This window comes from Solenopsis invicta, chromosome 16 (assembly GCF_016802725.1).
Source record: "Solenopsis invicta isolate M01_SB chromosome 16, UNIL_Sinv_3.0, whole genome shotgun sequence".
Classification (NCBI taxonomy): domain Eukaryota; kingdom Metazoa; phylum Arthropoda; class Insecta; order Hymenoptera; family Formicidae; genus Solenopsis; species Solenopsis invicta.
In genome coordinates, this window is record NC_052679.1 from 23,380,636 (window position 1) to 23,404,563 (window position 23,928).

At 31.6% G+C, this 23,928-nt stretch overlaps 1 protein-coding gene across 1 annotated transcript in view; it reads left to right on the forward strand.

Moving 5' to 3' along the window:
• Positions 1–841: 841 nt before the first annotated feature.
• The window catches only part of LOC105199837 (dynein heavy chain 8, axonemal), a 29,566-nt gene continuing 6,479 nt past the window's right edge, over positions 842–23,928 (forward strand). Inside the window, exons 1-54 of the mRNA XM_039458786.1 lie at positions 842–970; positions 1,672–1,894; positions 2,036–2,187; positions 2,424–2,622; positions 2,698–2,861; positions 2,921–3,100; positions 3,163–3,384; positions 3,586–3,696; positions 3,788–3,934; positions 4,433–4,707; positions 4,785–5,139; positions 5,578–5,804; positions 5,879–6,374; positions 6,410–6,645; positions 6,750–6,958; positions 7,267–7,391; positions 7,513–7,693; positions 7,843–8,180; positions 8,378–8,541; positions 8,697–8,951; positions 9,037–9,277; positions 9,407–9,606; positions 9,686–9,857; positions 9,932–10,077; positions 10,156–10,294; positions 10,435–10,665; positions 10,698–10,957; positions 11,058–11,278; positions 11,380–11,665; positions 11,879–12,017; positions 12,171–12,391; positions 12,879–13,062; positions 13,601–13,741; positions 13,830–14,177; positions 14,268–14,457; positions 14,781–14,930; positions 15,028–15,222; positions 15,348–15,466; positions 15,576–15,912; positions 15,986–16,256; positions 16,332–16,532; positions 16,596–16,841; positions 17,683–18,001; positions 18,093–18,319; positions 20,030–20,252; positions 20,334–20,510; positions 20,588–20,755; positions 20,879–21,094; positions 21,716–21,853; positions 21,917–22,213; positions 22,289–22,444; positions 22,512–22,667; positions 22,730–22,865; positions 23,689–23,840. Of these exons, the coding sequence (XP_039314720.1) occupies positions 842–970; positions 1,672–1,894; positions 2,036–2,187; positions 2,424–2,622; positions 2,698–2,861; positions 2,921–3,100; positions 3,163–3,384; positions 3,586–3,696; positions 3,788–3,934; positions 4,433–4,707; positions 4,785–5,139; positions 5,578–5,804; positions 5,879–6,374; positions 6,410–6,645; positions 6,750–6,958; positions 7,267–7,391; positions 7,513–7,693; positions 7,843–8,180; positions 8,378–8,541; positions 8,697–8,951; positions 9,037–9,277; positions 9,407–9,606; positions 9,686–9,857; positions 9,932–10,077; positions 10,156–10,294; positions 10,435–10,665; positions 10,698–10,957; positions 11,058–11,278; positions 11,380–11,665; positions 11,879–12,017; positions 12,171–12,391; positions 12,879–13,062; positions 13,601–13,741; positions 13,830–14,177; positions 14,268–14,457; positions 14,781–14,930; positions 15,028–15,222; positions 15,348–15,466; positions 15,576–15,912; positions 15,986–16,256; positions 16,332–16,532; positions 16,596–16,841; positions 17,683–18,001; positions 18,093–18,319; positions 20,030–20,252; positions 20,334–20,510; positions 20,588–20,755; positions 20,879–21,094; positions 21,716–21,853; positions 21,917–22,213; positions 22,289–22,444; positions 22,512–22,667; positions 22,730–22,865; positions 23,689–23,840 (11,391 nt within the window). The remainder of the gene's footprint in view (positions 971–1,671; positions 1,895–2,035; positions 2,188–2,423; positions 2,623–2,697; positions 2,862–2,920; positions 3,101–3,162; positions 3,385–3,585; positions 3,697–3,787; positions 3,935–4,432; positions 4,708–4,784; positions 5,140–5,577; positions 5,805–5,878; positions 6,375–6,409; positions 6,646–6,749; positions 6,959–7,266; positions 7,392–7,512; positions 7,694–7,842; positions 8,181–8,377; positions 8,542–8,696; positions 8,952–9,036; positions 9,278–9,406; positions 9,607–9,685; positions 9,858–9,931; positions 10,078–10,155; positions 10,295–10,434; positions 10,666–10,697; positions 10,958–11,057; positions 11,279–11,379; positions 11,666–11,878; positions 12,018–12,170; positions 12,392–12,878; positions 13,063–13,600; positions 13,742–13,829; positions 14,178–14,267; positions 14,458–14,780; positions 14,931–15,027; positions 15,223–15,347; positions 15,467–15,575; positions 15,913–15,985; positions 16,257–16,331; positions 16,533–16,595; positions 16,842–17,682; positions 18,002–18,092; positions 18,320–20,029; positions 20,253–20,333; positions 20,511–20,587; positions 20,756–20,878; positions 21,095–21,715; positions 21,854–21,916; positions 22,214–22,288; positions 22,445–22,511; positions 22,668–22,729; positions 22,866–23,688; positions 23,841–23,928) is intronic.

The following is a 23,928-nucleotide window of genomic DNA, read 5'->3' on the forward strand; positions in this document are numbered from 1 at the left end:
AAATTTTTAAATGTCAATTAAAAAAGTGATATTGATAATAATTATAAATAAAGTAATCAGCTATTTTACCGAAATTAATATTTTACGGATAAAAATTGAAATTTAAAATTATTATAACATTTAAACACCGATTAAAGATACATAAAAAGATATAAAGATAATGTAGAATAAATTAAAGACATCTACTTTTTTTCATGTAGTTTACTAATACGCATGTTATTTTTATTTCGTAAAATTAGTAGTACTATTGTTGTTATAAAAATATTTAAATTATTATGTTAAGAAAATCGTGATTTATTAGAGGGCCTCTTGCCCGCCAGAATGTAAAGTTTTAAATTCTTATACCTTTATTTTTAAAAATCTATAGTTTATAATTTATACCGTGTATTCTTGAGTTTCGAATAAAAAATTGTTAATAAGCTTGAGAATATTCTTAGCAGACAAGATGACGTGGCTTTATTGATGATAAAGGTTTCATTAAGATATTATTAATTAATACTTTTCATTTGGTGTCATGTTATTTGGTTATTATTTATATCATCTTTATATAATTTATATAACATTTCCTATTGCAACATAAATAATAATAAATAAATCTTAATAAATAAATAAGGACATAAAAAGATTTATTTAATAAATATTTGATTTTATGTAATAAGCTGTTTTTGAAGAAATACTCTACGATGTTCATTTATTTCTATTTGTCCCGCTTTATACGCATAATTTCCGACTGAAGAGGAATTGTCAGAAGCATCGTATCTATAGTCGTGTAGTTGTATTTTTTCTTTTAAGGTCTTCAACTTATATGCTTTGACATTCATAATTTCTTCTTCTTTCAACAATGGCAAACACGTATTCCGCATCGCGAGATTACACGAAACCGGCTATTGATCAGCGAATCGCTGAGTTAGTGAAAAGGAGGATTGGTGCACGGGAAGATTTACCCACGGAGAGTACAAAAGAACGGCTTGTAAATACCTTTGCGAGTCTATAATATTTTCGCGGACAATCCCACACACAATATGTAATATATCTCATTTTGGAGCATTATTGTACAATGGAATTACTTTCACAATAGAATTATAATTGAATAAAACACAATTATTTTAAAATCAATATTCTGAAACATTTCAAAAATATTTTTTGCTACTTAAAGTTCATTATAAAAGATTAAAACATTAAGAAAATAGAAAATACATATAATATTTAAATGTAGCTACCTAGACAGCATATAATATTTATGATAAATATTCATGAATATATTTCAACATTTATTTTTTAAAAATATAAATATTTTATATACATGAAGGAAAAAGATGATAGAAATCTATTGCAACATGTAAAAATGTAAACAATATTTTATACAATATTTATAGTATATGTATAAGAAAGAATTATTTATATAAGTATAAATAAAATATTCGATGTATATTTTTTATTAACTGTAAATATTGTATAAAAATCTTCACTTATAATTATTAAGTATTTTTATAATATTTATGATAAATATTTTATAAATATTCAAATCATTCATATAAACATTTTATTAATATTTTATAAATATTGTGCTCTGTCTGGCGTGTTAACAGCATTCTATAATTTTTTTTAGCTACTGTTATATACTGGAAAAGAAATTTCCTCAGAATACAAATCTTTCTCTTTTGATTTTAGGCTAAATTTAAGGAAATTCGTAATGCCAGGCAAGGATTACTGAAGATTACCCATCAACATGTCTTAGAGACGGTGGCATACATTCTGAACACAGACGCCGAGGTACTTGAAGAAGGGGTTCTCGACAAAGACGAATATGTAAATGTATTTAGTAGTTTCTTCGCCGAAAGCGGAAGACAAGCAATCGTTATATACCTCCAACCAATGAGTCCTCCGACAATTGGTATAACAATGAATATTTCCCTGTTCTTCTTCTTCTTCTTTCCACGCGCAATTTTAATATAATGTTAACGACGGCTATTACGTCAACAATACATTTTCATGCTACATCGTGATACTATACGTAAAATTTACATAATCTCAGAATCCGGGCGATGGACGCCGCAACTTAGCAAAGAACAGCAAGTTGTACGTTGCTGTATAACAGATGGTACTACCGAAGAATTCTCAGGCAGATGCGTTATAGTTTATCGATTACAATCAAACGTGGAATTTGGAGTCAAACAGTTGGTCGACGTGAGTTAAAAACTAATGGGGAGCGTCATTTTGAATTATCTCAAGTTTACGTTGCATTTTCTGAAATACATTACCATAGAATATTGCAAGAATTTAAATTTATTTTTGCACTCATAAGAGTATATTACAAGATGAATTGAGTTTTAAAATTCACAGTTTACGTAATTTTTTCGTTTTCTTTGTTCTCTTCTTTTTCCAGACTTTTTCTACTTCCTTTTATTTTACGTTCTACACAGGAAACATATTATGCATATGCGGAAGTAGACCCTACATCGCAAAGTGCATTGGCAGGAATATCTGATTTAATTTCACGTTTGCATGCACGAACGTTAACTGCTAATACGCAATGGGGAGAATTGTCGAAGAGCGAAGCTGGAGAAAAGATAAAGGACGATTTTATAGGCGACTTTAAAGATTTTTGCGAATTTCTCAGTAGTAAATATCTTTACGATTTGTATTTATTTCAATTGTTATACAAAACGAAAGATTTTTTTTTTTCTCTTTCCATAGTGACAAAGATAGATTTGGAAAATGTTATATGCTTTCAAATTAATTGGGACTTGTACCAGAAATGTTTGGCGCTACCTGAAAGTATTAAAGAGAGCATTCGTAAACCGGACGTTATTAAAGCAGCAGAAGCTGATGTCCGAATATGGATGAAGTTGATGGAACGGGTACGACTTTTACTTTAATTATCTATCTCTCGATAAGATTTTATAAAGCGATTTTCTAGGCCATCGTTGAAAGCCAACAATTGCGCAGGGAAACCGAAACTGTAGGACCAACTGTAGAACTTGCGTATTGGCGGCGATTGTTCGGCCAGTTTTCATCGATAATGAATCACATAAAGTCATCTTACGCTCAAGCATTTATACAATTGTTAACGGAAGCGAAGTCAAAACTTATCAAAGTATGAGACTACTAATTTATAAAAGTATATCAAGCTATAAATATCGTTGTATTTTATACATATAGAAATGGAAGATATTAGAAGGTCACGTTATTACGGTGCACATTTTGTCTCAAGATAACGTGAAGTATCTGTACGCCTTAGAGAAATTTACACAACCGTTGTACAGATTAGATCCAACGAAAATAGGAGATTACTTACCTGCGCTCATGTATGCTATAAGGATGATTTATGCCACATCACGGTTTTTCAATACGAGGAAGATGGTAACCGCTGTATATGTAAAGGTACATTTTCCTGAAATAATGGACTAACCAGACCTTAAGTCATTACTTTTAATTGTATAAATTTTAGTAAAAAATCGATTAATCAACCTCATTAAATTATTTTTAAAAGATTATGATACATTAAAAAAAAGTGTACGATTATATGTTAAGATTTATGTGAGTTATTTACCTTTATCATATCAATTTATAATTTCTATTCAGATAACAAATCAGATGATATTAGCATGTAAAGCATATCTAACGGAGGATGGAAAATTAAGCATTTGGAATGAATCGAAATGTACTATGATATCGAAAATAAAGGTAAAGATATAAGAAAAACGTATGTGAGTGATGCTTTTTTTCTATCGCGTACTATTATCGTCGTATAAATTAAACCATAGTATCAGCGATTATTTCGCAGGATTGCATTAAACTTTGTGAGACATATCATGACTGTTACGACGATATGTGTAAGAAGGTCGAAGAATCTCCAGATGAGAAGCCTTTCGAGGTATCCGAAATGTATGTTTTCGGAAAGTTCGCCACTTTCAAGACAAGAATAATAAAAGTAAGTAAGTAATAAAATTAATACCAAAAATAAGCCACGATATCCGCGGAGTTCTATCACATTGAGAAAATTTGTGTTAACATATATAGCGTGTCCCAAACGATCCCTTCAAATGTTTGCGTTAATTTAACACAAAATTAATATTTACATGTTAGAATGTAACTCAAATATTATATAAAAAATTAATACGAAACGTAGCACTTCGACAAAATTTAAAAAGAAATTTTAGAATGTGTCTTTGGCAAAATTAACATGTTAAATATGTACATTTATTCATTTATCAAGAATTTGTCTTAAAACTACATTATTTTTATTTGTTTATTCTTTCATAAATTGTGTTACTTTAACTGAGAAATGTTAAATATCAATTTAACATAAAATTTAAATAACACAATCAGCTTATATTAAGTTACTCTGGTGTTCAAAATTCAACACAAAATTTGATCATAAATACAAAATTTTTCTTACTGTATATTTTATTCACGATACATAATGTAGATCATGGACATACTTGAAGCAGCACGGATGTACTCCATCCTGCACAGTTCTTCTATAGAAGGAATTAATGTATACGCGCAAAAGTATACGGATCATTTTAAAAAGATCTCTTCGCAGAAGTATGATCCCTTAGATTTCAGGAAACTGTATTTTGATGCTGATTACGATGAATTCAAAAAGAGCGTAGCAGAAACCGATGTAGAGCTTAGAGCATTTTTCCATAACTGCGTTTCTCTTATGCCAAACATAACGCAGAGTTTAAATTTGATAGCTAGGTAGTACAGCAATTCTTTCTTTTTTTTTTTCATCAGCCTTGTAAAGACTTATTTTAATTTACATTATGGTCCCACAGGTTTCAAAAATTGAATCTCAAGCAACTGAGAATTGACAGAAAATGCGTGGAACTTATCTCAATGTTCGAACGCGAGATCGAGGATATCCGCGACAGATACAATGAAAATAGATCCGATCCACCTGTACCGAGAAATATTCCACCTATCGCCGGTAGAATTCTGTGGATCCGCCAGTTGTACAAACGTATTGAAGTTCCTATGAATATGTTTAGGTCGTACCATCGAGTGATTGCACATGATTCCATGCAGAAGTGCATTAAGATATATAACACGCTTGTCAGCGTGTTCCTTCACTACGAATTAATTTATCACAAAGCATGGTACGATTCAGCTACCATTGTAAGTTTTAACTTTGTTATTTAAATCAATTATATATCAGTATCTTTAAAGTACTTTGATTGTTTCGGAAATTAAATAATTATTTCATACGAGGAAGAATAAAAAACTGAAGGCAATTTTTAAATTTTGTAATAAGAGATTATGTGAGAAAGTAATATGTTTAATTGCTCACGGTTAATTCTGTTAAAGCCAATAAATGTATTTTGTCTCTATCTTTGAATTTTCTCTCGTATTTCTTCATATCTATGAGACAAAATAAGTTCGGCAATGTACTTTTAAATTAAATTGTTGACGGAGTTTAAAATGTGACATAAAAGTAGAACGTTCAATTTATAGTTCATTTTTTTTAATTTTTAAAATAAATTTCTATTTTTAAGTAAATTTTGTAGAAATTGCTCATGTAGAGACATTTTCCTATCGTAAAATGATTTAAAGATGAATTTTATTTGCTAGGTTCGTCTAGCGTTATCATCCCCTATGCTTGTGCGTCATCCAAAGACAAATAAGTATTGTCTGAATTTCGATTCTTACATTTACGAAGTAATACGAGAATCGGAACATATATCCAAGTTCGAATTAGAAGTGCCAGAATTCATACAAATGTTAATCTTTTGCAAAGAAACGATATTTTCAACGTATGAAAGAGTGAAGAAATTGCTTAAGAAAAATGATGCCCTTAGGTACACAAATTTCTTGATAATTAAAATTAAAATTTCTACGCTTACGTATTTATGCGTTTATTGTATTTGCACAGACGATCTATTCCGATCTTGTTTTTAAATCTAATAAAATTAGCACTTGTCAATCTTGAGATTGCCTTTCAACCATGCGTATCGATAATTACATGGTCCTCGTTAAAAATTTCTAACGCATGCAATAAAATAGAAGAAGAAATAAAGAATACGCAGATATTCGTAAAGGAAGTGGCAGACATGAAAGCAGCAAGAGTGGATGAAGTGCTCGAGTCCATTGCAGAAACAATGTTACTGAAACTAGATGAGTACCCGAAAAGCCCAGAACAACTTTTAGCCGATAACATAGCTTTCAGAGATAAAGTAGCAATTGACTTGGAAATCAAATCTTCGGCGGCGGAGAAAACTGTTATCATGATTATTAATAAATTTATGGATCTTGTAATTGATCCCACTGTGCAGGATGTTAAATACAATTGGATGGATCCCGAAAAAATACACAGAGTCCTATCTGAAAGTAGATTAATACAGGGACCATTCGAGCCGGGTATTGTATTCTTCAAAGAGTAATCATAATCTTACATTATCTTCAGTTACGATTAATAAATGGCTCATTAAATATAGGTTTCAATTACATCGAAAGAACAAATAAGGTTAAGATAAGTCAAGTGCATAATGATTGCATGGAACTATTTGCGTGTTATAATAATAAATTAATAGACGCTTTAGTTAAGTGCACTAAAAATTCTTTAGACTTATTAAAGAAGAAAGCAATCATCATGAGGTATTTTAATCGTAGATTATATCTATACATGTACATATTTATATTTTTCCTTATATTGTATTTTTTGTTTATTATTTTATTTTAAATAAACAATAAGAATATACAAGACAAAAAAAAATAGATAAATTAACGTATGGATTTTGCTTCAGCGTGTTAGTTAAAGATGTTGCATTTGAACAAGAAATTCCAATCATGCTGACATATTTTATTTTACAAATACCGAATATTGTAATTATACCATCAATAGAAGATTTGCAAAATCATTTCAACAAAGTTATAACAAATATTATAGAAACGAATAAAAAGGTGTTTATGTGGGGGCAGCGATATTCTACAGATGCAAAAGCTACACTACTTGGTAACAAGAGGCTAAAATATTATAAAATATTTAAGATAAATAGATAAATGTGCAGTAGAACTAATACATTTCTTTATCATTTAAGTTTTCAGATAGATTATTACATTATATTATTATATTGGATTGGAGCAAAAGTTCATAGAGACACGTTTGTGGTAGAATAAATCTATATACAAATATCTGAACGCCTGATTAATTTAAGAAATATCTAAACGTTATGAATTTTGTTCCAACCTAATATTACTGAAGATAGTAAATTTATGTAACGTGTAATTATTTACATTTATTAATTTGCTTGTGTCAACCAGATAAAGAAGAACCGCTCGAAACCTATTTTCAAAATATATGCGATCATAAAGACATAATCCGCAGTTCAATGAGTCTGCAAGGATTAATCTTAATGTTGAGAGATGATGTCTCCAAAGTTGGCAACGTAAAATAAAAATATATATTATTTATATAAATATATAAAAACTATTACTACATTCAATTAATGTTCGCACAATAATATCGTATTTAATTTATATTAATATAATAACTTATTTTTGTGCTAGTCATATTTACGATATTCCTACATGTGGGCAGAAAATAGAAATGAGATTATTCAAGCGTTCGTTGACTCCAAACCCCTTCTACAAGAAATCAAGGAAAAGTTTATGGAATACGAAAACTTAATGACAGAAATAAAAAATTTACCTAATTGGCACATACTCGGTCCTCTTCAAATTAACACAGGTTCGCAAAAATAATATCACTACAATTATTACTTTTAATAAGCATATTTGATGTATACTTCATCTATTATAGAATAATAGCAATAATTGTATTAATATTTAATTTAAATGTAAGAAATTTTTCCTAAATATTAATTTCCTATTTTATAGATAAATTAAAATTAGCTTTCCTCGTTGAGGCAAATGCGTGGAAAAAATCATTGGGCGTCATTTTATCAAACAGATATAAGGAAAAATTTCAAAAAATAATAGATTACATTTTGGAAAAAAATAAAGTTCTTGCCAGGCATATTAAAGATTTGGAGGATGTTAGAGTTGCGATGAAATGCTTGACAGAAATACGAGATGATTTTGTATCATTGGATATGGAATTAATTCTAATTGAAGAAACTTACACATTAATGGGAAAATTTAACATTGATATTTTAAAAGAAGATCAAGATATTGTAGACGGATTGAGATATAATTTTAGCAACATGCTCAATAAGGTATTAATTTCTCTTATTTAATTTTGTTTAATATTTACCAATATATTTTAATAATTTCAATATTTTAATAATCAATATATTTTAAATTTTAAAGCAATCTCTTTTGTTTAATATATTTTTATATACATTAATACATTATGTTTCAAAGCAATCTCCTTCATTTTGCTCTGTGATGAGTAATATCTATATTTTTGTAGGCGAAGCAAGTTCAAGCAGTAATATGTGAGATGCAAGAGCCATTGAAAACGGAACTTATTGATGGAGTTGCAGTTCTTAAAAAGAAGGTAGCTCAATTTGACTTTGATTTTGAACTCAATGGTCCGATGGTTGAAGGAATACCCGCAAAAGAAGCCAGCGAACGGTATAACGTTTCACCAGTATTTCGTATTTTCTATAAAATTACACATATACCAATGTTAAAAATGTTTAATTTTAGTAAACGTATTTTTTTAATTTAAATAACACAATACGTTAATGATAATATTATTTATCACGTTATTATTACCGTATTTCAAGACTTATCCTGTTCCAAGCGCGTTTTGAAGAATTGTGGGAAAGATACGAGACTTATAGCAGTGGCGAAAGCTTGTTCGGTATAGAAATAACGGAGTACCCGGCTCTGCAACAGAGAAAAAGAGAAATTAATTTATTGCAAAAATTATATACGTTGTATTTACAAGTCATGCGTACTATTAACAACTATTATGATATTCCATGGTCCGAAATTGACATTGAGTCAATTATAATTGAACTGGCCGACTTCCAAAACAAGTAAATCAGAATGGCTTACGTTTGACAAGATTTAATCGTATAATACTATAAAAATTTTTATATTATTGTATAATATTATTTTAAGATGCCGAAAGTTACCTAAAGCCATGAGAGAATGGCCCGCGTATATCGATCTAAAAAAGAAGATCGACGATTTTAACGAAATGTGCCCATTGTTAGAGATGATGGCCAATAAAGCCATGAAAGATAGACATTGGGAAAAACTGTCTAAACTTTGTCAATATTTCTTCGATGTAGAATCTGAAACGTTTACCCTAGCGAACGTTATGCAGGCACCTTTATTGAAATACAAAGATGATGTGGAGGTACGTTTAATTATAAGTTGCAAAATTATTTTCAATTAATATAACTTACTTCTTAATCTTTTCTATAAAATGAAGCATTATAATAAGATACTAAAGTTATGCTCACACAATATTGCATTAATATTATAGGACATATGTATTAGTGCAGTGAAGGAACAAGATATTGAGTTTAAATTGAGGCAGATAATTGCGGACTGGGCAATTATAAATTTGCAATTTGCCAATTTCAAGCAGAGAGGCGAATTACTCCTTAAAGGCATCGAAACGGCTGAAATAATAGCTCTCCTGGAAGATAGTTTAATGATTATAAGCTCTTTGTTGGCAAATCGGTACATTGGCTACATCTCTATAAACTCGACATTATTAAAGTTTATTGTGCATGCTACATTTATATTTAATATTGTACAGTTACAACGCACCGTTCAAGAAAGAGATTCAGTTGTGGCAGACCAAGCTTAGCAATACGTCGGAAATATTGGCAAAGTGGTTAACTGTACAGAATCTGTGGGCTTATCTGGAAGCAGTATTTATTGGCGGCGACATATCAAAGCAATTGCCCACCGAAGCAAAACGCTTTAACGTACTCTACGAAAAAACTTACGATGGCGCTATCAATGAAACCTAACAATGTAAACGTAAATTATTACGTTTTAGGCTATCGATAAGGCTTGGGTCAAGCTTATGCTTCACGCTCATGAGAGATTAAATGCGGTAGAGACGTGCACTGGAGATGAAACGATGAGTCAGTTTTTACCTCATTTACTGGAACAGCTAGAGTCGTGCCAAAAATCTCTTAGCGGGTATACACGTTATTGGCAAAATGAAATAGTTGTTCGCGTAGACTGTCAAGTCTAATCAGCAAAGTTTTATTAATACAGCTATTTGGAAACCAAGCGAGTTATTTTCCCAAGATTTTGCTTTATATCGGATCCTACTTTGCTGGAGATACTCGGGCAAGCAGCGGATTGTCACACGATACAGAATTATCTTGATGGATTTTTCGATAATATAGCAAAAGTAATGAAATATGATGCGTCAATAAAATAAAATTATTATAGTAGTAATTGACATACGTAACAAAGATATTTGTTCCTATAATAAGTTTTATATTCCATATATTTTTATGTATTTTATTGTCTTTTTTTTTGTACGTGTAGCTAAAGTTTTCCGAAAAGGAATATGACAAAATCGTAGCAATGCATTCACGGGAAGACGAACAAATAGTGCTGGAAAAAGAAGTCGCGTGTATAGGAGGCGTGGAGAACTGGTTAAACGTTCTGTTAACAGTCCACCAGCAGTCTGTTGGCGCTGTGATTTCGCTGGGGCTGCAATCACTTCGCGCACCTGAATTTGACATCTTGTTATTGATAGAAAATTCCGTTTTGCAAGTAAGATGATGTGTATACAAAGGCTCGTGTATTCAACAGATGAAAATTGCACAACAATTTCAAATATTCATTTTCCACGCCCCCAGGTGGGCCTATTAGCGTTACAAGTTTTATGGACACGCGATTCCGAAATAGCAATTACGACAGCCAAACGTGATAGAACGATAATGAAAAAGACCAATCAGTGGTTCCTGGATTTGCTCAACAGTCTTATAGAAATGACCGTTAAGGATCTTACAAAGTATGCCAGAATAAAGTACGAATGTTTAATAACGATACACGTGCACCAAAGGTACCGACTCCATTTGTCTAAATATTCGTCTCATAATTATTATCGATTACAACGTAGAAAAAGACTGTAGAAAAGTAAATCACGCCCACAAATTTTTTAGAGACATCTTCGACGAGTTGTGTCGTATCAGAATTCGAAGTATACATGATTTCGAGTGGCTGAAACAATGTCGGTTTTATTACGATGACGATTCAGAGGAAGTTCCAATCAAGATAACCGATATAGATTTCGTTTATCAAAATGAATTCTTAGGTTGTACAGATCGACTTGCGATTACGCCGCTCACAGACAGGTGTTACATAACACTAGCACAGGCTGTAGGTATGAAATTTGTAGCAAAAGAAAAATAATGTGTAAAATATCATTAAACACGTATTATTTACGTCACGTAACGTATCGCTGACTGTCGCAATTTTTTTTAGGAATGAACTTTGGCGGGGCTCCCGCAGGTCCCGCCGGCACAGGTAAAACGGAAACGACGAAAGACATGGGGAAAGCGCTAGGAAAATACGTCGTTGTATTTAATTGCTCCGATCAAATGGACTTCCGAGGTTTAGGCAGAATATTTAAAGGTCTAGCGCAATCCGGTACCTGGGGATGCTTTGACGAATTTAATCGAATTGATCTACCAGTATTATCCGTCGCCGCACAGCAAATAGCAATCGTGCTCAACGCGCGAAAAGAGAAAAAGACAACTTTTCTGTTCAGGTATAAAAAAAAAAGAAACCGGCAATTTTTTTATATAAAATTAAATTTTTTGTTTTAAATTCACAAACTTATATCTATGAAAAAAAAAATTATATTTTTTAAATTATTATTAATTATGTACTCTTTAACAAATATTAATTCACTAAATAACCGTTGTTTCTACTAATAAATTATATTATTTGTGATAAATTAGCATACGCTTTATTTGTGCAGTGATGGCGAAACATATAAACTCAATTATGAATTCGGAATATTTATTACAATGAATCCCGGGTACGCTGGCCGACAAGAATTACCGGAAAATTTAAAAATACAGTTTAGAAGCGTAGCGATGATGGTGCCTGACAGACAAGTAAAAACATAGACAAGTTAAAACATTATTATTCCCTTTTTTGTACGCGTCAAAACATGAAAGCTGCATATGAACCCGTGAAAAATGGGATTTATAATTCCTTTTATTATAAAATTTATTTCAACATGAATTCATATAATTTCACTTGCTCAGATCATAATGAGAGTAAAACTTGCGGCATGCGGCTTCAAAGAGAACGTAGTACTGTCGCGAAAATTTTTTATATTGTACAAATTGTGTGAAGAGCAGCTTAGCAAGCAGGTACATTACGATTTTGGATTAAGGAACATCTTGTCGTGCTTGCGTACACTTGGCGCTCAGAAACGCGCGCATCCCACCGATTCTGAAGAAACCACACTTATGAGAGTACTACGGTAAACGCGATGCTATCGAATGTTATATTTCGTTCTAGGAAGTTATTCTTTATACAAATTTTTTTTAGAATTTTCGTATAATTTTTTTCAAATTTTTCAAAATTTTTGTATAATTTTATTACTTTCTTAAATTTTTTATATGAATTGAAACATTTTTCAGAAATATTTAGAAAGTCTACATCTTTTTTCAGAATTTTTCATATATGTTAATGATAAAATATCCTAAGATTTCTAAAATTTTTCGTTCTGTAATTTCTGACAAAATGTTATAAAATCTAAAAAAGTTAAAAAGTATTTAGAAATTATGAGATGAGAGAAATCTCAGAATATTTCAGAATTCACATATATGAAAACTTCTAAGAGAAAATGTAGACTTTCAGAGTGCTTCTGAAAAATATTTCAATTCATATAAAAATTATGAGAAAAATTTTCATTAGAGATTTGAATACAAAAAGAAGATAATCTAATTCTGCGTTAATTTTCGTAGCAATATGAACTTATCGAAGTTAGTGGATGAGGACGAGCCTCTCTTCATGTCGCTTATCGAAGATATGTTCCCGGGTATAAAGTTAACAACGCAGACATATAAAGAATTACAGAAAGCAATAGCTAACGCCACCGTTGCCCTTGATATAATGAATCACAACGAATGGAATTTGAAAACTGTTCAAGTACTTTTACAATATTTATATATTTCTTCGTAATAATAAGGGAATATATAGACCAATATGTAAAAAGAATTAATAATTAAAGATGTTCGGTTAATTTGATTTTTTTCTGTGCTGATATTTTTTTGTATGATTTTAGATATCTTTTCAAGTTTTTCAAACTATGTGCCAAATAAATTTTCGGTCTTGAAACACAGTTTTAAATTAAATGAGAATGATAATATTACAATATTAAATTGATAACAAATTTAATAATAATGATGCTAACCATCTATTATTATCGCCCCCCAAACAAAGAATTTTTTGTAAAAAATAATACCTCAATCAAGGATTTATTTCTTCATTTGTTTTATAACTTTTTAAGGTTTGCTTTTAGTTTCATGTATTTAAAAATTTCTTACAGCGTACATTTTTTAAATACTGTTTTATGAAATCTATTGAAAAAAGATGTTTTTAAAGTGTTTTTAAAAACTTAAGATGCATAATTAAAATATAATTTGTATTATTGAAAAAAGATAATGACAATAATGTTAATTTGCAGTTATACGAGACGTCGCTTGTCCGTCATGGTTTGATGGTCCTCGGACCAACAGGATCTGGTAAAACGCGATGCATGTGGGCGCTAATGAGAGCTCTAACAGAGATGGGTATACCGCATAAAGAAGTTAGAATGAATCCAAAAGTTAGCATTTGTTAACGGGGTAGTTTTTCATCATATAAAATATATGAATACAACAATAATTCTTTTCTGGAAAAAAAAACATGAATAGGCAATAACTGCATCTCAAATGTTTGGAAGACTCGATGTTGCGACGAACGATTGGACAGACGGTATATTTTCCATTATATGGCGAAGATCCACGCAAACGAAGAAGACGGAAAATTTATGGATGGTACTAGACGGCCCCGTTGACGCAGTATGGATCGAAAATTTGAATTCCGTTCTAGATGACAATAAAACATTGACATTGGCAAATGGCGATCGCATTACAATGGCACCTAATACTAAATTAGTGTTCGAACCTGACAACGTGGATAATGCGTCTCCGGCGACTATATCGCGCATGGGAATGATATTCGTCAGTGCCTCCGTACTAAAATGGAATTCAATTTTAGAGGTAATATGGATCCACGGGGTTCGATATAGATAATAATGAGATATTTTCTGCGCGGAAACCTGTTGTTACGTTACGATGCTTTTGATGCAGGGTTGGCTTAGAAAATGTTCCACCAATGAGGCTCGAGTGTTACGCATGTTGTTTCATAAAATATACGAAGATGCCCACACATTCGTTCAAACAAAGCTTCATGCTAAAATGGCGATTTTAGAAGCGCTTTATATACGGCAGTGTATTGACTTATTGAAAGGTTTAAATATCGGAAATTCTGACCCATCTAGTAAATATGAAAATTTCTCTCCTTTATATTCAAATATTTATTTACTCAATATGGCATATTGTTGTAAACAGCGCAGGCATGTTAGTAAAGCGTATTTTATCATTGTTTTATTATCATATTCTTTATTTAAATATTCTTGTCATTTATTTATTTAGTTTTTTTTTTAAATTTTCTATGTTAGTTTGCAATCGTAAAGATTTAATTTTTATATAATAACAGATATTGTATAATAAATAAAAAAAAATTAGGTAATTCCTTTTAAATTAGATTTTAATCTTAAACCAAATACTTGATGAATATTTTATCAAAGTTCCAATTTCTAGAAATATTGCCTGACCACCATATCGAGAAGCTCTTTTTGTTTTCTCTTATGTGGAGCTTGGGTGCTATGTTGGAGCTAGACGGACGATTTGCACTACAGGAATATTTTATAAATCATGAATCACATTGTAGCTGGCCGAAGTGTACAGTTCGTATATGATAATTGATGTTATTTAATCTGCTAAAATGCTAGAACAATGTGTGCCATTATTAATTCCTTCAGCTTATAAATATTTAATTTACAGGAAGATGAAACCATTTTTGAGTACCTCGTATCGGACGAGGGAAAATGGATACATTGGAGTAAAATGGTACCAAAATTTGAATATCCGTCGGATTATGTCTTAGAATACCACAGTATTCTTGTTCCTAATGTGGATAATGCGAGGACGTTATATTTAATTGACATTATAGCGAGGCAGGAAAAGGCAGTACTTTTAATAGGTAGGTGAACGCGCAGCATAATAATTTCAGTAATCAGCTTTGTTTAAATTGGTGTTCAATAAATCGATCAATCATGTAACGTTGTTCCAATATTAATTACATAATGTGGATTAATTACACGATAGGGGAAGCTGGTACCGCAAAAAGCGTAATGATGAAGAGCTATATGTTTAAGCATGATCCCGAATATCATCTGAATAAGTTTTTTAATTTATCTTCAGCATCCACGCCCAATATGGTTCAGGTAATAACTCCGAGCGTCACAGAGTCGCTCCATAACCAAATTAATCTGAGCGACTATGTTATGAGAATTATAAATTGCGTCATCGCGTAAATTAACGCTTTTTTTTCAGCGGGTATTCGAGAGCTACGTCGAAAAGCGAGTGGGCACCACTTATGGTCCGCCCGGTGGACGGAAAATGACCATCTTTATCGACGATATAAATATGCCGGCCATAAACGAATGGGGCGATCAAATTACGAACGAAATCGTGCGCCAGTTAATGGAGTACAAAGGGTTCTACTCCCTGGATAAACCGGGCGACTTTTGCACTATGCAAGATATTATGTTACTTGCCGCGATGCATCATCCGGGTGGAGGCCGAAATGACATACCACCGCGGCTGAAACGACAGTTCAATATTTTTAATTGCACCCTACCGTCCAATAAGTCCATGGATACAATTTTCAGTATGATTAATGATCGCTCGTTCAATGAAACACGATGAACGTAATTATATGTAACATGAATTAAAAATTGTAGGTGTCATCGGCCAAGGATACTTTTGCATCACGAGATTCTCCGAAACCATCGTCACTTTCCTGCCGAAGCTCATACCGATGACTCGAATATTATGGCAGCAAACCAAAGCGAAGATGCTACCGACTCCTGCCAAGTTCCATTACGTCTTTAACTTGCGCGATCTCTCCCGTATTTGGGAGGGAATGCTCAGAATAAAGAGTGCCGAGTGCGAATCTATAACGACACTGCTGAAATTATGGGAGCACGAATGCACGCGGGTGATAGCAGACCGGTTCGTTTTTTCTCATAATTATGAAAGTATTTGTGCTTCAGTTATTTAACGACGACAATAAATCTCTGCGTATAGCTTCATTACTGCCGCCGACAAAGAGTGGTTTCAAAATACATTGCGGCGGACCGCGGAGAAGATGTTAGGTCCGGATTTTCGGTATTATTCTACAGTCGAGACGTACTTCGTTGACTTCTTGCGCGAACCACCAGAACCGACGGGAGACGAGCCGGAAGACTTTATATTAGAGGCACCAAAGATTTATGAGGAGATACCGAGGTACGCCCACAGTCAAACTTCTTGTGATAAAAAACAATTAGTCACATATTTTTATACTCGTAGTTACGACATCGTTATCGCGAAAGTCCAACAAAGTATGGAGCAATTTAATGAATACATACGCGGCATGCATCTTGATTTGGTCTTCTTCCACGACGCTCTGGTGCACTTGATTCGAATATCGAGAATACTAGGAGTTCCCAGAGGCAATGCGTTGCTAGTAGGTATAGGCGGGTCCGGGAAGCAGAGCCTGACGCGACTGGCATCCTTCATTGCAGAATTTAACTTCTTTCAAATAACCTTATCCAGGCAAGTATTAAAATTTCAGCAAATCAGTAACATGATCAGGTCAAAATGCAAAAAATAACAGACAATAATTACAATGAATAAAATGAACCGATTTTGACAAGTAAAAATGATATGTTTTTTTTTTAAGTTTTGAGCTGCTAAAATTGAGACTGATCTTCAAAAAAATTTTAATTTGTTGACAACTATTAGAAATAAAATCATTATCATGTTTTACTAACAGAAAAACACGAATTAATACGCTGGTAAATATTATGTACCCAACAATAATAATTGACGGTACTATCTGACGGTAAAAATTTTTCATATATAATTATATGTAGTTATGTATAATTATAAATCAAATATGTCCATATATGTATATTAAAATATATATAATTATACGTAATTATATGTAGATTTTTATATATAATTACGTTACAGTCGTATATAATTACATATATTATAATATATATAGATATATTTGATACATAATTTGATTTATAACTATTTGATGTATAACTATATATAATTATATGTGAAAAATTTTTTGTCGGCTAGATGTTTAATAACTTCATATGTTGATTTTAATATTTTCTTGACAAATTAAAATTTTTTAAAGCTCAGAATCAAATTCAATGGTTCAAACATTGTAAAGAAATCACGTTATTTTTACTTGCCATTCTGAAGTTCAAGCTCGGCCATTTTACCCCCATTGTCCTTAATTTAATCTCTAATTTTCTTTTGCCATACGTTGAAATCTTCATTTTTTGCAATTTTGAAAAAAATATATCATGCGAATTTTCCGTCCATGTACTAGATGTAGTTGAAAATGAATACTACATGCGCGTTATTAAATTTTCAGAATTTATAATGTAGCTAGTTTAATGGACGATTTGCGAAAATTGTATCGTGCCGCTGGTATTGACAGCAAAGGTTTAACTTTCATTTTCACTGACAACGAAGTAAAAGAGGAAGCATTTTTAGAATATATAAACAACATATTAAGCGTTGGCGAAGTGGCCAATCTTTTTCCAAAGGACGAATTAGATGACATTTTGACAACCGTCACGCCGTTAATGAAAAAAGCTGATCCTCGACGACCTCCAACGCAAGACAATCTTTACGATTACTTTATATCGAAAGCAAGAAATAATCTGCACATAGTTTTATGCTTTTCACCGGTGAGCTTCGTTACTGTCTACTATAAGAGATGTTTACATTTATTCTTTTCATTTTTCTACCAAATTATCGAATTAATTATTATTTACACAGGTCAGTGAAAAATTTAGATCGCGATCGTTAAAATTCCCTGGTCTTATATCTGGTTGCACAATGAATTGGTTTTCAAGATGGCCAAGGGATGCACTGTACGCGGTCGGCGAACACTTCTTAAGCACGTATAAAATTATAAGCAGCCCGGAAGTAAAACAGCAATTAATGCAAGTTGTTGGTGATATTCAAGATAATGTAAGCGATATCTGTATGGAATACTTCGACAGGTTTGTTTTTCTATTCTATCATCAGTACTTCACTATATGTGGCCGGAATTCAAGATAATCTTAAATACAATCTTAAAAGGTGTCATAAACGAATCACGGATAAATATTAGCATTATAAGAGTGTACTTAAGATAATTTTGTAAGAGACCGATTTTAAGAACGGATTCTAAAAATATCGGTGTGAAATTTCACCACATTTATGTGGTTGAATAATACGGTGTGAATTTTAACACCAAATTGTTGAGAATCTTTCATATCGACAAACGCAGTGTCAAACTTTGATTTAAAATTAAATTTAAAAGAGTTTCAGTAACAATTTCATAAAAAAGTTATTTTTAGTATTTTTTTCTTTCAAGATTTAATATGTTTAGCAATTAATTTTTCACCAAATATCAATAGATGCGATATTAATGTATCTTTTACTATTTTTAATAAGTAGCTCTAATTCAATTTTTTAAAAATGTTATAAATTTCAGTATACTTTTTTCAAAATTTTTAATGTTACATAGTAATAAGTGTCTTATTACATAAGTATCAATCAATTTTTTAAACATCAATCAATGTTAAGGTTATTATTATTTTCTTAAATAAACTAACCGCGATGATTTTTAGTTAAACGTTGTTTTGCAGTATAAACCATAAAAATTCCTATTACCGGTGTAAAGTTAACGTCAAACTTTATAAAAAATAAAAATGCTTAATACATATCGATTGTACTTTGTTTGTACCCGCTTGTACCACTTTTGTTTTCGTTTGTACCTCAAGGGGTAAAAAGTTATAAGGGGGAGAAAAAATAGCCAGCGCCTAACTAACAGATTTTTAAGCGCTATATCTCTAAAACCTTTACAAACAAAAACAAAAGAGATACAAACGGATACAAACGATGCTCTTTCAAATGGCATAAACAAAATTTAAAAGTCTGTTAGTTAGACGTTGGCTATTTTTTTACTCCCTTATAACTTTTTACCCCTTCAGGTACAAACGAGTACAAACAAAGTACAATCAATATGTATTAGACATTTTTGTTTTTTATAAAGTTGGGCGCTAACTTCACACCTGTATTCCTATTTATGATATAATATATATTATTTATGAAATTCGTGTTAACAGTACTGTTGCAATAGTGTTGTGTATCTTAAAATGTATGCGCATTAGAAGGTACAGAACATATAGTTTTGACCAAATTATAAGGCACTTTATATGTTATAAATATTTTTAACTGGAAGACTTTAAACAGAAATTTACACATAAATTATCCTTTGTTTCAAGAACACTTTAAATCTATGAATAATGCCAGTAATCAATTTGAAATAACACAGATAAAAAAATTTTAGATAAATGAAATAGGTACAGATTTATAATTTTGTCCTAAAAATTTGGCCAAGACTGTACTATTGTAATGTTTTTGGTAACACATAATGTAGAATTAAAAAAATTACAATGCCAGCTTGCTTGTTAAGCAATGTTAAGCTTTATACTATTTTCGGTGAGAAAGTTGACCGCTACAATGTGTATTTTCCGCATCAATCGGACAGTGTTGATTTTACATCGACATGGTGAGAATTATATACACACCCATGTGAGTGTTAAAATCCACACCAGGGGTGTGGATCAACATCACACCTACCGATATTTTTTTTAGACTGTATGAATACCGGCCTGTATGTATGTGTGCGAATATTCAAGCGAATTTACTTTCAACGAACGCAGGTTCCGACGTCAAGTATACGTAACTCCGAGATCATTTTTAACGTTTCTCGACAGTTATAAAACACTTTACAAGCAACGTTTGGATAATATTAATACGCTTGTTTCTCGTATGAGTAGCGGTTTGAGCAAATTAATTGACGCAGCGGCACAGGTCGACGTGTTACGGCACGAATTGGAAAAAAATCAAGAGGAGATCGCAGCGAAAAATATTCAAGTGGAGGCGGTGAGTAACATATTTTTATAAAAAGCATCTCAATTTCATTAAAGAATCCCACTTTATGTTTCATATGCAATTTGCATTTAGATTCTGATTAGTGTGAATGAGAAAAAGAGAGAAGCTGAGGGAGTGAAAGCGAAAGTGCAAGTGTCGAAGGATGAAGCGGAAACGATTCTGAAAGTGATAGCGAAAGATAAGGCAGTGGCAGAACAGAAGTTGGAAGCTGCGGAGCCCGCCTTGCTGGAAGCGGAAGCTGCATTGCTGGTGCATTGCGATCAATAATTATCATTCGTGTCAAGTGTTGACGCAAACGTTCACTGACAGCATTACACATATTTCAGACCATAAAAGCAGCGGATATCTCTACCGTTCGTAAACTGGCTAAACCACCGTATTTGATTACGCTTATAATGGACTGCGTTCTGATTCTATTTGGACGCAAGCTGGAACCAGTTAAGCCGGATTACGAGCATCAATTTCTAACATCTTCGTGGTCGGAATCGTTAAAGGTAAGGCTGTATGTAAATTAATTATTAATATGTTAGAATGGACACACAATATATACTTTTTGGTACGGAAAAAGCGCGCTTTATTTTAAACGCAAGCCATTATTCTCGTGCTGCTTCTTGCAGGTCTTGGCCGATACCAGATTTTTATACAATTTACAAAATTTTCCAAAGGATAACATCAATGCCGAAACTGTCGACTTAATGATGCCGTATTTAAATTTTCACATGTACACTTACGAAGCCGCGAAGCAAGCCTGTGGAAATGTTGCGGGTCTCATACAGTGGACCATCTCCATGGTCACTTTTTATGAAATAAATAAAGATGTGCTGCCGTTGAAGGTATTTCATAAACATTGTTGCCGAGAGCAATCGATATCATTCTACAGTTTGTAGGAGGAGAAATGCTCTATATTCCCAGGGATTCCCAAAATATAGGTCGCGATCCACCAGAGTGGGTTGCGAAAAAATTTTTAGCATTATGGTAGAAATTGAAATCAAATTTTGAATTGCACTCCTAAACAATCATTACATTTTTTGTACATAATTATTCGCTTTGATGCAACGTAAAAAAATATTAAAAAATATAGTAAATGAGCGTTTTTCAAATTCTTACTGTATCTTATATTTTGAGAAATAGATTTACAATACAATATTTAATAAAATATTAAAAAGTAAGATTTAATAATTATTTATTTATACCACTTCAGTGATATAAATAATCAATATACTTTGTTCCCACGTTTTCAGAATCCTTAAAGTTAGATGTCGCGCATGTCGTTTTAAAAAATGGGTCGCGATCCATACAAGTTTGAGAAACCTTGCTCTATATTTTTAGCACATTACGTATTATTTTCTCCTTCCAATTTCTAAACCGTAAAATAACGTTTTGTTCTCACCCACTGCAATAAGAAAATATATGGCGTTTTAAGAAATGTGTAATAAGAAAGAATCACTTTGTAGGCAAATCTTGTCGTACAAGAAAATAATTACGAGAAGGCCAACAAAAATTTACTCGCGACGGAAGAATTGTTGAAAGAAAAAGATGATGCTTTAAAGATAGTGCAAAATGAATTCGATGCCATGATGCGAGAACGACAAGTATAATAACAATATTAATGAAACTGAAATCAAAACGTTAACACGTTTAATGCTTTTTATTAGATAATTATCGACCAAGCTGCGGCTTGCCAAGCAAAAATGGATATCGCATCAGCTATGATTGAAGGATTGTCGGGAGAAAAATTAAGATGGACTGAGCAAGTGACTATGTTTAAATCGGAAACAGAACGTCTCGTCGGAGATGTGCTGGTGTTAACTGGCTTTCTTTGTTATTGCGGGCCATTTAATCAAGAATTCCGACTTCTTTTGCAAAAGAAATGGTTTGACTTCATACAGGATAGAAAGATCCCAATTTCTGTTACAATAAGCATCGTTAATACATTGACAGATACAGCTACGGTAAAATTATATAAATTAATATAAGAAACATGATTGAAACTCGTTGCAAGGGAATAAGTATCCAATTTACCATAGATTGGTGATTGGAGCTTGCAAGGTCTGCCAACCGACGAATTATCGATACAAAATGGGATAATTGTAACGAAAGCATTGAGATATCCTCTGTTGATCGACCCGCAATTGCAAGGCAAAACATGGCTTAAAAATAAAGAGAAGGAATTCGATTTACAGGTACAATAGTAGAACAAAATGTGAAATTCAGTGAGCTTGTTTTAACGTGTTCTAATATATTTTTCAGATAACATGGTTCAGTCATAAATACTTTAGAAATCACTTGGAAGATGCGGTATCATTAGGACGACCATTATTGATTCAAGACGTAGGAGAAGAAATAGATCCAATGTTAGACAATTTGCTAGAAAAGAATTTTATAAAAATAGGAACCTCCTTCAAGGTAAAAAATATCTTAGATTGTTATTTTTGAGTAATTTCATATTTCGTTTATTGTTATAACAGGTTAAATTAGGCGACAAAGAAGTGGATATTAACAAAGACTTTAGACTTTATATCACGACGAAATTACCAAATCCTTTTTACACGCCAGAAATATTTGCCCACACATCTATAATCGATTTTACTGTTACGATGAAAGGTATACTACTATAAATATATACTACTTAGTATACTTGTAAATATACTCATCTTTTTATATTTTGTTTAATCCACAGATCGAAAGAATATTTTGGTTCAGTTACGATTACGATTTAACAGAAACGTGAAATGACTATTCCCGTTTCGGTTTCAGTTTCTTAGCCAATGAACAAAATTGGAACCATTTAAATAACGGATTTTTTCATTATGATTCTCCTACGAATATTTTTTTCTAAATTTGTTATTGTTTTATTAAATAATGTATTTTTTTGTCTTCACATTTTTATTTTATCTATATATAAAGAAAGAAAAAAAAATAAAAATTATATAATTAAAATTACAATAAAAAATATTAGATAAAATAATTTAATAATATATACATATAAATATAAAATTGGCAAAAAAAGTAAAAATATTCAAAATTATATTAATTTCTTTATTTTTTTTAATATTTGAAAATGGTTCCTTATTATCAGAAATGGAACTTAAATATTCTTTTTTTCTCTCTTTTTGATACTTTTGTTATACGCAGCCTAAATTCGAGCTTTTGAAAAATCTACGTTCATCAAATCTTATAATTTTATAAAAAATATACTGTACATAAAGTAAAATATTAAAAATAATAAATTATGTATTAAAAAAAAACCGATAAAGCCGTAAACCGAAAATAATTTGATCGTTTCGGTTATGATTCCAGTGTTATAAACTTTGTAGAATTTTGGTACGATTTATAGTTTTGGTTCAGCTAAAGAAAAGGCTATAGAACGGTTATTGATTTCAGTTCGGTCCCTCTGTTCAACTCACTTTATGTCTTGTTTTTATAGGTCTGGAGGATCAATTGTTAGGAAGAGTCATTTTAACAGAGAAAAAAGAGTTGGAGACCGAAAAAAAGCAATTGATTTCCGACGTAACTGCGAATAATAGAAAAATTAAAGAATTAGAAACAAATCTTCTACACAAATTGGGAACTGTACAAGTATGTACATCGTTCTCTTTGCAGCGCTTAATAACTTTAAAATACGTTCGTCTAATAATGTCTTCTCAATGTTATTATTGTTCTTTTG